Source organism: Rhinopithecus bieti, unplaced genomic scaffold (genome assembly GCF_001698545.2).
Source record: "Rhinopithecus bieti isolate Rb0 unplaced genomic scaffold, ASM169854v2 scaffold_425, whole genome shotgun sequence".
In the NCBI taxonomy this organism is placed as follows: Eukaryota; Metazoa; Chordata; class Mammalia; order Primates; family Cercopithecidae; genus Rhinopithecus; species Rhinopithecus bieti.
In genome coordinates this window covers 3,859,732-3,875,376 of record NW_016803361.1, presented here as the reverse complement: position 1 = coordinate 3,875,376, position 15,645 = coordinate 3,859,732, and the positions used below count along the sequence as shown (strand labels likewise).

General features: G+C 43.3%; 1 protein-coding gene across 1 annotated transcript in view; it reads right to left on the bottom strand.

Annotated features, from left to right (window-relative positions):
* The window catches only part of ABCC2 (ATP binding cassette subfamily C member 2), a 60,844-nt gene that overhangs the window by 38,824 nt on the left and 6,375 nt on the right, over positions 1-15,645 (bottom strand). Inside the window, exons 3-9 of the mRNA XM_017880710.1 lie at positions 10,537-10,662; positions 9,213-9,347; positions 8,903-9,010; positions 8,454-8,509; positions 5,660-5,894; positions 3,629-3,792; positions 2,443-2,620 (exon numbers count right to left, since the gene is read on the bottom strand). Of these exons, the coding sequence (XP_017736199.1) occupies positions 2,443-2,620; positions 3,629-3,792; positions 5,660-5,894; positions 8,454-8,509; positions 8,903-9,010; positions 9,213-9,347; positions 10,537-10,662 (1,002 nt within the window). The remainder of the gene's footprint in view (positions 1-2,442; positions 2,621-3,628; positions 3,793-5,659; positions 5,895-8,453; positions 8,510-8,902; positions 9,011-9,212; positions 9,348-10,536; positions 10,663-15,645) is intronic.

Sequence of the window (15,645 nt, the reverse complement as noted above, 5' to 3'; positions counted from 1 at the left end):
AGCCATCCCATTACTGGGTATATACCCAAAGGATTATAAATCATGCTGCTACAAAGACACATGCACACGTATGTTTATTGCGGCACTATTCACAATAGCAAAGACTTGGAACCAACCCAAATGTCCATCAATGATAGACTGGATTAAGAAAATGTAGCACATATACACCATGGAATATTATGCAGCCATAAAAAAGGATGAGTTCATGTCCTTTGTAGGGATATGGATGAAGCTGGAAACCATCATTCTGAGCAAACTATTGCAAGAACAGAAAACTAAACACTGCATGTTCTCATTCACAGGTGGGAATTGAACAATGAGAACACTTGGATGCAGGATGGGGAACATCACACACCTGGGCCTGTCGTGGGATTGGGGAGAGGGGAGGGATAGCATTAGAAGATATACCTAATGTAAATGACGGGTTAATGGGTGCAGCACACCAACATGGCACATGTATACATATGTAACAAACCTGCACATGGTGCACATGTACCCTAGAAGTTAAAGTATAATAATTTTAAAAATTAATAAATAAATAAATTTAGTCCCAGTAGCCCTTGTTTGGGGACAACTCCTGGCTTTGTAATTGTAGCCATTGAAATTATCTAAGCCTTATTTTTCTCCATAAAATAGGGATAATGTATTTATTTCACAGGGCAATAGCCCTGTGAATTGATAGTAAATGTAAAAAATGTTCCATAAGTAGTGAAGCATTGTCTAAACATATAAATTAGTAATTTTTTTCCACTTTTCTAATAGTGATATTTATTTGAATAAAAGTATCATTGAGGGTTCTATTTTATAAATCTCTTTATTGATTTTAACAGTTGCAAAACCTGGAATATTAAGAATCAAAATAGTGTGAATGAATAATCACAATTATGAAAAAGTTGTAGAAGTGTACTTTACTAGCAATGGCTGAAATAGGCTGGTTAGTGACCTCATAACCTGTAAACCAGCAGAAACTCAGTATCTCCAGAAGGAATAAGGAGATTGTAAAAATCAACTGGAGGAAGACAAATTCCAGTAGGGGGGTATCTGGGAGTTCAAAGGACGTGGCCAGAATTCTGATCTAAAGACACTTGGATTATCTGCCACTGTCTCTCAACGAGCCAACATCTACTCAGGGAAGACAAAGACAAAGTGTTGTTTCTAGAGAGGAAAGCAAAGGAGAAAAGTAGGAACTGTAATAGAGAAGTCACCATGATGGAACTTTGCAGTGATGGAATAAAAAAAGGAAGAGAGTCAACTAGTGTTCCAACCTATAAAAAAATTGGAACCTATCTCCTGATGGATGAATTTTCTCCTCAAGCTTGTCGTCACTGATCATAACTACTGTATTTTCATTTCTTAAGGAACAAAATGGGACTTCATCTTGGTATGGAGGACATGAGGAACATACAGTTGCCTTGAGAAAGTTAACCCTCAAAAACAATGTATCGCCCAGGCGCTGTGGCTCATGCCTGTAATCCCAGCAGGGAGGGAGGCCAAGGTGGGCGGATCATGAGGTCAGCAGATCGAGACAATCTTGGCTAACACGGTAAAACCTCGCCTCTACTGAAAATACAAACATGAACTGGGCATGGTGGCACACGCCTGTAGTCCCAGCTACTCAGGAGGCTGAGGCAGGAGAATCACTTGAACCCAGGAGGCGGAGGTTGCAGTGAGCCAAGATTGCACAATTGCGCTCCAGCCTGGGCAACAGAGCAAGACTCTGTCTCAAAAACAACAACAACAACAACAGAAAAAACAACAACAAACCACCACCACCACTAACAAAAAAACCCCAATGTATCAGAGGGAAGATGAACAAAATCATCTTAAGGAAAAGAAAAAGCTTCCAGGTCTGCAGAACTCAGTAATCAGCATGAATGTATTTACAAATTGAAAAAAGAAGTCAGGCAGAGGAGGGTTGGGTTAGCGCTAAAAGTTAGGAAAAGAAGTTGCTAGGTGAAATTTGGTCTGGGGAGATGGAACTCTGGCAAGATTGCAATTTGAGATGGATACACTAGGTCTCTGAGCTGGGTTTCATTAAGTATTTGAGTTGAACGTTGGTGGTTTTAAGAGTTTGACCCCTTCACCAGCTTCTTTTCTGACCTTATATTCTTTTCCAAGGCATTTTACCTTGTCAAGAGACGCAGGAAGAGATGGATGGGTAGCCAAGCCTTCAGGGCTGCAAGGTGGATCCTGAGCACCAGAACAGCTTGCAAGCTTCTCCCTGGGGAGTACCTTTTCCCTCCTGGCCTCTCCACCCATTGTTTGTGAACACACCTCTCATAATCTAATTTCCAAAGAAACATCTAAAGGAGGCTGTATGGTCAGTCAAAATTAAGTGTTGAGATGAGTTATCATTTCCATCACATTTTCCTCAACCTTGGAATCAATGCTCATATTTACTGAGGGGATTTTCTTTGGTGATACCTGCCATATTCTGCTTACCTTCTTATATACAGAAGCCATGACAGCTGTCCGTACTTTTATACCCAGCATGAAGCACAGCTGAAAATAACACTGAAGGCAGAAAGACTGAATGAGAGCCGCAGTGAATAAGAGGATTGCACAGAGATATCCAATCCACAAATACATGTCACGGTCACTTGCAGAGGAGATCAGCAATCTGCCAGAGAAAAGCCAAGTTAGTTATATCCATAAGGCCTCCAAGGACACCTCTCTCCTCATGCACAGCCAGCTAGACTATGCTACCTTTATACTATAGGTAACAAAAGTGACCAGAATCGTCCAAAGCCTTTGAAAGACCTAAGCTCCACAGTTTTATCAGTGTCCTTTTTGTTTTGTTTTGTTTTTGATACAGGGTCTCACTCTGTTGTCCAGGCTGGAGTGCAGTAGCAGGATCATAGTTCATTAAGCCTCGAGCTCCTGGGCTTGGGTGATCCTCCCACCTCAGCCTCCTGAATAGCTGGGTCTTCAAGTATGTGCCATCACATCCAGCTAATTCTTTTCTTTTGTAGAGATGGGGTCTTGTTATGTTGACCAGCCTGGTTTCAAACTCCTGGCCTCAAACAATCCTCCTGCCTCAATCTCCCAAACTGCTGAGATTACAGTCATGAGCCACCATGCCTCGCCTGGCGTTCTTGCTTTTACTTGGAGATGAGCAGCAAGAGCGCAGCGTTTATAACCCATGGCTGTGAGAATGGATAACGAAAGAAATGCTCCACATAGCTGCCCCTGCAATGCTTTGGCCCTGTTTTTCCCTGCAGGTGGTTCATTCTATAGATCATGGCAGATTTTGAAGTCTTGTCAAGATTAACCTGAACCTCCCATGGAAGGCTGTGATGGAGAGATGAAGTCAGTTACTCTCCAGGGGTACGCTGCCCACCCCTTGGGCCTGGCTCAGCCCTTAGCAGTTTAACAAGAAAGAGCCCCGAACAATTACCCGGCCCCCTGTGAGGAGAGAGACATGGAAAAGAGAGAGGCTAAAGTACATATCATCATACATCTTGAAAACTGCCTGCAGTCTTCATGAACACAAGGCTAAGGTGGAAGAAAATGATGAGCATTTTTACAAAATGGGAATTGAAGAAAAGCTGCTGCTTGCATACACAGGGGCAAAAAGGAGGGTGGCAGAGGAGGCCCTGAAAGGACCATCCAAGGCCTGAGGACTCACTTCAGCAGCTGAGGACTCACAAACGTGAAGATGTCATTCACTAGCTTCAGTAGGAACGATTTCAGGAGCACCGTGTAGAAAGTTTTGAACAGAGCCTTGATCAACCAGGATTTTGGAACATCTTTTTTGGTCCCAGACTTCTTTTTTTTCTTTTTAACATCATCCTAGGTACAAAACCAAACAACAGTGTCCACAGAGTTATGTCTGTTCCTGGCCTGAGCAGCTTCAGGATGGTCAGCCTGTGAACCCTGTGGCCTTCTATGTACAGGTTTTGATAGTCTCTCCTTGGCCTAGTTGCTTCTGCCCTTCTAGCTGCCTGCACTGTTCCACTCTCCCACTGCTAACTGATACTTGTAATCTATTTTGGGTTAGAAAACCAGGAAACTAACCTGGTAAGAGTCCCATGTAAAAACAGAGACCCATCTGCGTGAGGGCCTGAGGGGCAGTCCTGAGAGCGAAGGGCCTGAGCATGGTGCTGAGAGGCCCTTTCTGTTCTTTTCATGCTTGTGGTTGCTGTGAGATGTTATGGGTTGAACTGTAGCTCTACCCCCAAAAGCTATGTTGAAGCCCTAACCCCCAGTACCTTAAAATGTGCCCTTATTTGGAAATAGGGTCTTTGCAGATATAACCAAATTAAGATGAGGTCACTGGGGCCCTAATGTGGTATAACTGGTATTTTTACAAGAAGAGAAGAGACAGACACAGGGAGAAGATGGTCCTGTGATGGTGGAGGCAGAGATCAGAGTGATGCATCCGGAAGTGAAGGAACGCCAAGGGTTACTGGCAAACACTAGAAGGTGGAAGAGAGGATTCTCCCCTCCAGGTTTCAGTGGGAGCATGTCTGCTATCTTGATTTCAGCCTCCTGGCCTCCTGAGCTGGGGACAGAACATTTCTGTTTTAAGCTATCCAGTGTGGTACTCTATCATGGCAGCCCTGGGAAACACACACATGGGGCATTACAACTCAGTCACCAGCCTCTTTGTCTATGCTTTGGCCTCCTCATTACATCCTCCTGAGTCTCATCTTGCCCCAGATTCCAGCTTCTCAGCCTACCAGTGACACTCTCTCACAATGTCTTCCACTGAGGTTCCATCTGATGGGTCTCCCTTGCTGGGACAACTGCCCTGGCTTCCTTTCCAGCTTCTACTCTTGCCCCCAATGATCCATCCTCTGGGGAGCTGCCCAAGTAAGCTCTTTACAACATGAATCCAATCTCCTTACTCTCTGCTCAAAACCTTCCACTGGCAATCAGACTTCAGATAAAGTCCAGATTCCATATTGTGGCCCACAAGGGTCCACACAGCTTAATCCCTGTCCACTTCCTTGAGCCCATCTCACCCCATGCGTACCCTCTCCTGGATCTTCTTGCCATTCCCTGAGCAAGTCAAACATGTTCCCCTCTCAGCCTCGCATGCCTGCTCCTTCTGACTGGAACACACTTCCCTCTGACTGTCCCTCGGAGGGCCTGATCTCATCATTTGAGTGTCTGTTCAGATATCGTCTCCTCTGAGAAGCTTCCCCTGTTACCCTGTCTAAAGTTGCACTTCACTCCAAATACACTACTGCTTTATTTTCTTAATAGCTATTATTACTTTCAAAGAGTAACCTATATATGGACTTACTATATATTTTCTAGCTCTCAAAAGATGAGCACTCTTTTAGTGCCCGGAATGGTCACTGACACACAGTTGTGCTCAATAAATATTTTCAAGTGAATGAATCAACAAATTGGCTGCTCATGCTAATTTGTACCAAGGTGGAAAATCTAGAAATGCTAAGGTATTATTTTTTTGAAAACCGTATTTCATCATGGGAAATTTCAAAAGTACCTCAAAAGAGAGAGAACAGTACATTACACCCCATATATCCATCAGTAAGGTAGTATTAGTATTATGAATACCATTAATAATATGAAGTGCACTGAGAAGTACAAAGTGCTGTAAAAATGTAAGGACAGAATCGCCATGGTGCTGATGTACTCTTGCCTGAAACACACAGCGCACTCACACAGACACTCAAGGGAAAGTTACCAGGACAAGGACATCTTGACTTTGACTCTGATTCTTGTTCAAGCCAGGCAGCCTGGCTCCAGAGTTCTGCTGGGAGCTCTTCTGCTGCCGTTTCTGGAGTGCCCGCCTGGCTTTCTGCAGCTCTGTCTTCATGTGCGTTTCAAACTTGCTCACTAGTATCTTGGTTTTCATCTCTTCATCAACTTCCCAGACATCTTCGAGTGTCAGAGGATGCTTGTAGCCTTTCAGAATGATGCTGGAACAAGAGCGAACCACAGGGTGAGACTCCCCAGGCTGGGTCAGAGGCTATCTCCACCACTTCTCTCAGAACCTACCTCCAGGTTCTGGGATAGAGGGACAGAAGAATGGGACTATCCCCATCTCCTGGCCCTTTGAACTTGACAGAGGAGTGGGGGGAGCAGAAAAAGGAATGGACAGGGTCAACAGAATGTGTTAGAAGACAAGAGAAGGGAAAGAGAGCTAAAAGAGCATCACCTTACCCTGCTCTTGCTCCTTTCTCCTCAAACACTGGCTGCCTCTCTGCAACACTGGCATCTCCTTGGGGGCCTCCTTGATGCCCTCAAGAAATAAAGCAGCCCCTGTGGCATCTTTGGTTTTGTGTGTGTGTGTGTGTGTGTGTGTGTGTGTGTGTGTGTGTTTTGAGATAGGAGTCTCACTCTGTTGCCCAGGCTGGAGTGTAGTAGTGCAATCTTGGCTCACTGCAGCCTCTGCCTCCTGGGTTCAAAGTGATTCTCCTGCCTTAGCCTCCCAAGTAGCTGGGATTACAGGTGTGCACTACTCCACATGGCTTCTTCTTTTTTTCTGTTGAGATGGAGTCTCAATATTGTCACTAGGCTGGAGTGCAGTGGCGCGACCTTGGCCTACTGCAAGATCCACATCCCAGGTTCAAGTGATTCTCTTGCCTCAGCCTCCCAAGTAGCTGGAATTACAGGCACACACCACCACGCCTGGCTAATTTTTTATTTTTAGTAGAGACAGGGTTTCACCATGTTGGCCAGGCTGGTCTCGAACTTCTGACCCCAGGTGATCCACCCGCCTCTGCCTCCCAAAGTGCTGAGATTATAGGCGTGAACTACTGCACCTGGCCCCTGGCTAATTTTTGTATTTTTGGTAGAGACGGGGTTTCACCATGTTAGCCAGGCTGTTCTCGAACTCCTGACCTCAAGTGATCCACCCAACTCAGCCTCCCAAGGTGCTGGGATTACAGGTGTGAGCCACTATGTCCAGCCACTGTGCCATCTCTCTTGATCAGGGCTCTTAGCCAGGAGTTTGAGAATATAGATGGAAAATAAATTATATATATGTTTAGAGACATGGTCTTTCTCTGCCCAGGCTGGAGCGCAGTGACACAACCATAGCTGACTGCCGCCTGAAACTTCTGGGCTCAAGTGATTTTCCTGCCTTGGCTTCCCAAAGTGCTAGGATTACAGTTGTAAACCAGCACACTTGGCCTAAATTATATATTATATTGTTATTTGTAATAGCATCTAACTGAAATCTAGCATTTGGAAATCCCACATTTTCTTTTCTTTCTTTCTTTCCTTTATTTTTTTTTGGTGGGGGGGATGGAATTTCGTTCTTGTCACCAAGACTGGAGTGCAATGCTGTGATCTCAGCTCACAGCAACCTCTGCCTCCCAGGTTCAAGCGATTCTCCTGCCTCAGCCTCCCGAGGAGCTGGGATTACAGGCATGTGCCACCATGCTAGGTAATTTTTGTATTTTTAGTAGAGACGGGGTTTCACCATGTTGACCAGGCTGGTTTCAAGCTCCTGACCTCAGGTGATCCACCCTCCTCAGCCTCCCAAAATGCTGGGATTACAGGCATGAGCCACTGCGTCAGGCTGAGAAATCCCACATGTTCTCATAGCTCACTTATGCTCATCACTACTTTGAAATTATGGTCATTGTTAGACTCATCACTAGATCTTGTTATTTAATGCATTAATAATGAAGTCTATGTATTACTAAATTATACATTTGTTTTTTAAATATTTTGGTAACTATATTTCAATATATTTGGTTTTGTTTAGAATCCAATGTCTTTCATTTTATTTTATGCATTTAAAACACTTCCTGAGAAGCGATTCATAGACTTCACCAGCCTGCCAAATGGGTCCCTGCAACTATAAAGGCCAAGGGTGTCTGTTCTAGATCCTCTGGTAGCCCAGGCCAGCTATTTCACCCCTTACCCTCCAAACCTGCCTCCAAGTTTTGCTTTTCCTGTCCTACTGCCTCCTTCCTCTTCTCCTGTGGGACTCCCAGGCTACTGAAAACAAATCCCCCTCCTTCTTCTCCTTGGCATCCCAATCTGCCCACTGGAGGGCTTGGATTAAGTTGGTCTGTAAGTTTTAACACTCTGACTCTAAGTAGAAGAGAAATGGAGGTCACAGGAGGCATTTTTAAAAAATTAATCTTTCGGTTGGGCGTGGTGGCTCATGCCTGAAATCCCAGCACTTAGGGAGGCCAAGGCAGGCAGATTATGAGCTCAAGTTCTAGACCAGCTTGGCCAACATGGTGAAACCCCATCTCTACTAAAAATACAAAAATTAGCTGGGTGTGGTGGCTCACACTGCAACCCCAGCTACTTGGGAGGCTGAGGCAGGATAATTGCTTGAACCCAGGAGGTGGAGGTTGCAGTGAGCCAAGATCACACCATTGTACTCCAGCCTGGGCAACAAGAGCGAAACTCCATCTCAAAAAATAATAAATAAATAAAATAAAAAAATCTTTCTGTCACTTTCAGAGGAGTGAGAGAGTAAGGATACAGACAACCCATACTCCAGGCTTTCCTACCTGTCATACCAACTGTAGGTAATGCTACTCAGAAACGAAGCTGTGGATGATGGATTCTGAAAGACACAAAAAAATTGAAAAGTAAACCAGTTGGAGACAGGAACTGCATGGGACTCTGAAATCTGAAACCGATTTTTTAATGATATAATGTTGTGCTAGAAACTAGATATGATGTTAAAGTCAGCTTATCAACATGTGTTTATTTGGAGACCCTAAAGCCACTAGTAGAATGATAATCAGATTTTCTGGCATAGATATATGAATGAGTTAACTATGCTGACAATTGGCAGATGAAAGTAAAAGTCAGCATTTTAATACTCTCATCACTATCTGTTTCCTTGTCATAAAATGGTCTTGTGGGGCCTCCATGAGACCCAGACTTCTTAAAGTTATATTCATTAAGATATCCAATTAAGTAACATATGAGATGGGCATATTTAGAATCTCACATTTGATGACTCATTATTTTCTGAAAATGCTGAAAAGATCAGGATCAGGATCTGGAATCCATAGGAGATGAAGAACAGGCAGGAGTAGGCCAGATTAGAATTGTCACCCTATGAAGAAAAAAACAAAGAGGAAAAAATGAGCCTTTCGTCCAAATGAAGTCTACATGGTCCGTATATATCAATGCTTGTGATTAAAGCCTATGATCAAATCCCTCCAGTACAATTCGATCCCGGAGCTCAGTTTGATGTCATTTACTCTTAGAAGATGCCCCGTGGTACCTCCTCGTGTCATCCACTCTTTTTTCCTTACCTGCAAGAGTGTCCGGATCAGAGTCTGAAATTGGAAAGTGCCACAGAGTATTGAGAGAACCCAGAATAGGGACAGGAACCAGGAGTTTTTCTGTACACACCATTGTCTGCTGTATTGGATCAGCAAAACCAGGAGCTGGAGAGAAATTCACATGATGTTCTGAAGAATACTGCCACTAACCGAGGACTCAGGGGAGAAGGATGTCAGAGAACATGGGAAGAAAGAAAGGAGGGCTGAGGGAGGAGACTGTCGTGACTAATCTGGCCAGGTAGAGAGCACACAGATGCTAGGTTGAACATTTCCCCCCCATGACATCCAGCTTTTTCTTTCAGTGCCTTATCTCTCTCCATGGACCACACTTGAGTGGGATGCTGGCCAAGAAAGTAGAAGGTCACTATCTGCATTTTAGTGGAGTTACTTTGGGAGCTAGAAAAACCTTTCCAAGATGCACGAAAATTAATTTCAGACATTACGGTAGTAAGGGCGGAAGACAGGTTCTAATTAATTAGGTGCAAGGTGTCCGTAGCTAATATAAGATTAAGCAATTAATTTTTAAAAATTGCCCTATATCATCTACTTTAGATATGATAAATTAAATATTGATTTCCTAGACCTAGTGCTGTGCTCCTAAAACAGCATTCTGGTGGGGAAAGAGTCATGATTTATAACATTTGCCCAGGGAGAATTGTGCCGAGCGCATGGTCTAAAGGGACCACTGCTACTGAGACCCAGCTGACACTGCTCTGCCTGAACGTAGGTTTGCAATTGCCAGACATTCTGATTTTTCAATAAAGTTTGAAAGTTCAAATAATTATGCGTCATTAGTTGCCACTGAATTGATGGCAATTAATTAAATTGTTATTTAAACACTGTCTAGGCCCACCCCCCGAAAAAATGCCTGCAGGAGAGACATTAGTTTTTTGATATCAAGTTTATAGAAACTCTAAGCTCACTGATCCATTGTTTAGAGTCATCAATCAATTTAAAAATACTATTTACAGCATTTAAAATATTCTTTTCCATCAAGAATCTTAGCTCTCCTCTGTGACCCTTAGATGGCAAGATATGTGGACATAAGATATACATCTTAGTCATGAAAGCTAATACTTAACCTAGGGAGAAGGCTCTATACATTAATGCTCAAATGAAGATGAAAAGCTAAAATTAGTTTCACCCCATTCCAACCAAGCTTTGCCTCACTATGGATCCCGTGAAAAAGACAGATGACCTTGGAATTAATTTTATCCCCAAAGAGTACATTTCAGCTAGATGCCTGTGGGTAATGAAAAGGGAAACACAGGGCAGAAGCGGTGATAGGTCTTACCCATGTGCCTAGGTAGAGGCTTGGATTGGTATATCGAACAGCAGGGACTGTGGCTTGTCCAGAGTCTTCTGTGAGTACAAGGGCCAGCTCTATGGCTGCTAGAATAAGAAGAAAACCAACGAATACCTGAGAAGGGAAAAAGACCACTGTTAGGAGGATATCATTCTTTATAAGGCTCTTAGAACATAATGGTTTCCAGTGATGGATAAGAAAAATGGTATACAGCGATTCAGATAACACAATAAATATTTCTGGAATGAATGGATACATACAGTTCAAGTGATAGAATAATGTTCAAAGGATGCCATGATCATTGTTTTTGAGGAATGCTGAGTGTGAAGCTTTAAAATATGTCTGCAGACTTTTTGATATTCCTTTCTTCAAAGAGCAGAGCTTAATTCCCCCTCCCTTGAGTGTGGGCTGGGGACTTAGGGATGTACTTCTGGTGAACAGAAAATGGCAGAAGCGACAGTGTGTGACTTCCAAGGCTAGGGCATGAAAAGCAATGTGGATTCTTTCTCCTTGTTCCCTGTCTCCGATTGCTCACTCTGGAGGAAGCTACCAGTCCGGTCATGAGAACACTCCAGTAGCTCTTTGGAGAGGTCCACTTGGTAAGGAACTGAGACCTTCTGCCAACAGCCAGTGAGAAACTGAGGCTTCCTGCCACCAGCCATGTGAGAGTCATCTTAGAAGCAGGTCTTTGAGCCCTAGTCAAGCCTTCACACGCCAGTAGCCCCAGACAGCACATACTAACTTCAACCTCATGAGAGACCTTGAAGCAGAACCTGGGTAAGCTGCTTCCAAATTCTTGATCCACAGAAACTGTTAAGATTTAAAGAATTCTTTTTTAGCTGCTAAGTTTTGGGGTATTTTGTTATACGGCAATAGAAAGTACTAGGTTTTAAAGGCACTATTCCCTTTCTTAGGACATAGGTTTTTTGTTTTTGTTTTGAGACAGAGTCTTACTCTGTGGCCCAGGCCGGAGTGCAGAGGCACAATCTCAGCTCACTGCCACCTCCACCTCCTGAGTTCAAGTGGTTCTCCTGCCTCAGCCTCCCAAGTAGCTAGGATTACAAGTGTGCGCCACCACACCTGGCTAATTGTTGTATTTTTAGTAGAGACGGGATTTCACCACGTTCGCCAGGCTGGTCTCAAGCTCCTGACCTCAGGTGATCTGCCTGCCTCGGCCTCCCAAAGTGCTGGGATTACAAGCATGAGCCACCACATCCAGCCCCAGTCTTGATCCCAGACAATGCCAGTCAATATTTGCCCTATGAGCTCAGAAGACATGATGATACACATTATACTGTTTTAAAGGCCCACATCCCCATCTATCAGGAGAGAAAATTACTGCCTCCACTGAGGAAATATACCAGCATCTTAGCCATCAAAACAAAGATATTTATGTGGCACCATCTCCCCTCCCCTCATCCTTTTATGCTCTTACCCATCTACCCTTATTCATTCTTTTAAGTCTCATTTATCTAGAATGTCTCAGGCAGAGATAATGGGCCCTTTGTAATGAAAACCAGCCAAGGAAGGAGATGAACGCACCTTTACTTTAACTAACAGGATCTGTGCTATTATTTAGTAAGGAGTAGAGTCAAAGACATGTTAATAACTGGAATGCATTTTTTCAAGTATATAATACACTACAGGGTGTTTTCCCCACAAGAGACTATGCGGTTTTGGGGAAAAAAAACAGCTTTATAGGTGGTACGTTACGGTTGCCTTTAGGTAAACTAGGAGGTAAAATAGAGCAAGCTAGAGCTGAGGCATCTGCCCTTGGAGATGACTAGAAGATACTAACCAGCAGCCTACTCCCCAGGCTAGGGAAAAGGAGGGGGCCTTGCCACAGACTTATATATATTAAACTCACACAATGGATTTGAAATACACTGAGCAATTTATATCAAAAAAGACCGGTTAACTTTATAAAGAACTTCTACAAAGTAATTTTAAAAAATACTCTAATAACTCAATGCAAAAGAAGAGTATATAATATAAATGGATTTTTTAAAAAACACAAAAGGCTTTAAAACGTATGAGAATATGGTTAACCTTATTAATATGAGAATACAGTTTGAAAGTATAATGACATGCCACTTTTGCCTAACCAATTAGCAAACATCAAAAAATGTGATACAAAGTTGGTGAGACCGAGGAGAGCCTCTTTGGAGGGCAGTTTGCACTATCTATAAAAATTATGAGTTCACATATCCTTAACTCAGTCATTTCATTTTTTTGAATTTATCCTATAGATGCACTTGAATACACAAGTATATACAAAACTGTGGATTGCAGCATTGCTTATGATGCAAAATATTAGAAACTAATGACACTCAAGTCATATAGGGCACATAAATTATGGTATATTCAAATAACAGCATCTCAAGGAATCATTACAAAGAAAGAAGCAGACCTTTTGTGGGATTGAGCTGGTTGTCTCCTGTTAATGTGGAGGGGACTGACTTCATCCTGGCTTTTTGATACTTTTACATTTGGAGAAATTTTACATATTTCTCTAAGATATTCTACCTAGATACTTAAATCTTAAAGCCTTAGCCATTTTTACAGTCCAGCTCTTTAATTTTCCCCACCTTTTCTTTCTTTTCTTCATCTTTTCTCTTTCTTTCTTTCTTTCTTTCTTTCTTTTTTTTTTTTTTTGAGACAGAATTTTGCTCTATCACCCAGGCTGGAGTGTAGTGGTGCGATTTCGGCTCACTGCAACCTCCATGTCCCGGGTTCAAGCGATTCTCCTGCCTCAGCCACCCAAGTAGCTGGGATTACAGGTGTGAACCACCATGCCCAGCTAATTTTTGTATTTTTAGTAGAGACGGGGTTTCACCATGTTGTCCAGGCTGGTCTTGAACTTCTGGCCTCAGGTGATCCACCCACCTCAGCCTCCCAAAGTGCTAGGATTACAGGCGTGAGCCACTGCACCTGCCCCTCCCCACTCCTTTTCAAAAACACAAGTGTGAGTCCATCCTGTCTCCAAAGCCTGCCTTATTCCAAAGCATCCAGTTCTAGTGACTCTTTCATCAATGCCTGTGACTTGTGGCCCTGAGGAAAGTTATCCATCCTTGCAAATGACATCTGAGGAGGTGTCCCACTCAGAGGCTCTCTCCTCTTCCTTCCTCTGTGGATCTATTTATTCAGGAAAGCCCTAATTCTTCTACTAGTCTCAAAGTAAAACTACCCACTTCTGCAGAGAAGAGCACAGTGAAGAATGAAGATAAGGTCTAGGAGAAGAAACAGCAGACCAGAATCATGTTCTCTCCAGCCCAGTTGTGTGTAATTAATGATGGATTTCAGAGATAGAAACACTGTAGCCTCCAGCAGCTGCAAGAACTTTACAATACCCTGAATCTTAGCTACAAACAGCATACGAGCTAGTTACAGAGAATGAAATCTAAGAGGTGATAGAAAACCAACTGACCAAAGAATAAGTAACAGTATGACTCAGGGCTCAGCATCTACAGAATACCCAGGCCTCTGCTCTTCCTACCGCCTGGGATGCCTGGGGAACACATCTGGAAGCCTTCCAGTGTGGATCAACTATACCTGGAAAAGTCAGACCTGACACACAGAAGACTAGAACAACCAGTCCCGGAACAATCGGTTTCATAAATACGGGGAGGAATCTTGGTAGTCCTGCATGCAGCTCCAGCAAAATTCTCCTGCCAGTTTTTGAAGGCTGTCTTGGAAACTGCTGGGGAAAGCTCTGATGTAACACAGCAAACCACTAAGTATTTCAGTGCTTCACAAATCATAGATTTATTTTTTTTTTTTTTTTTTTTTCCCCGAGACGGAGTCTTGCTCTGCCGCCCAGGCTGGAGTGCAGTGGCCGGCTCTCAGCTCACTGCAAGCTCCGCCTCCTGGGTTCATACCATTCTCCTGTCTCAGCCTCCCGAGTAGCTGGGACTACAGGCGCCCGCCTCGTCGCCCGGCTAGTTTTTTGTATTTTTTAGTAGAGACGGGGTTTCACCGTATTAGCCAGGATGGTCTCGATCTCCTGACCTCATGATCCGCCCGTCTCGGCCTCCCAAAGTGCTGGGATTACAGGCTTGAGCCACCGCGCCCGGCCGATTTATTCTTAAATTACTCCATGAACATGCAGCCTGAACATGTGTTGAGATGAATATATTAACTCAATTTCAGTCTGGGTAGTGGCGGAATCCTTCCTTTTTCCCTCCCTCCCTCACAGGATTTTTCTTGTTTTACAGCTCTGCATTCTGCCTTGATATCCTGGTTCTCATTGTACCTATTGGGTTGATTTTGCGGGTGGGCTATGACTGAAGTCTAATCAAAGAGGTTTCAGTAACCTTGGCTGCTGTATATGACACAATAGATGCCTCTGGCTATAGATAAGTAGATACAATCTCGTTGGTGTATCTTTAGGATTTAGAGTCTAACTTCAAGAACAGGAAGTAAAAAGTATAAAGATGAAGGATTATTCCTACTTTGTGGGATTGGGGGGCTTTTACTTATTAAAAAAACTCAATTGTTCAGGTGAAGGGTTACACTATAATGCACTTCACTGATTTCCTCAGCCCCTTTTAGCTCTGTTTTACCATGACTCCCTAATTTGTTCATTACTCTAACATTAATGGAATGATGTTTTGTATTTTGTCGCATCATGGTGGTATCAGTACGAGTTTGGCTGCTTAGGTACAAATGAATAACATATCCATCAAAAAAGAGAAACATGCAGATTTTTATGTACTAAAATGGAAGGAGCTCTAAGTCACAGAAAAGCACATATGGGACACTAGCATTTGTGTGAAAAAAATATATGTACGTAGCTGTTTGTAAAAGTGCAGGCTATTTCTGGAAGGAGATACAAGGAACTGGTATCAATGGTTGTCAACTAAGACAGGAATGAGCGACTAGAGTACTGTGTACCCTTCTGTCCTTTTTTATTTTGTTTTATTTTATTTTTGAGACAGGGTCTAGCTTTGTTGCCCAGGCTGAAGTGCAGTGGTGTGAACACGGCTCACCGCAGCCTTGACCTCCTTAAACTCAAGTGATCTTCCCACCTTAGCCTCCCGAGTAGCTGGGATCACAGGCACATGCCACCATGCCCGGCTAATTTTTTAAAATAGTTTT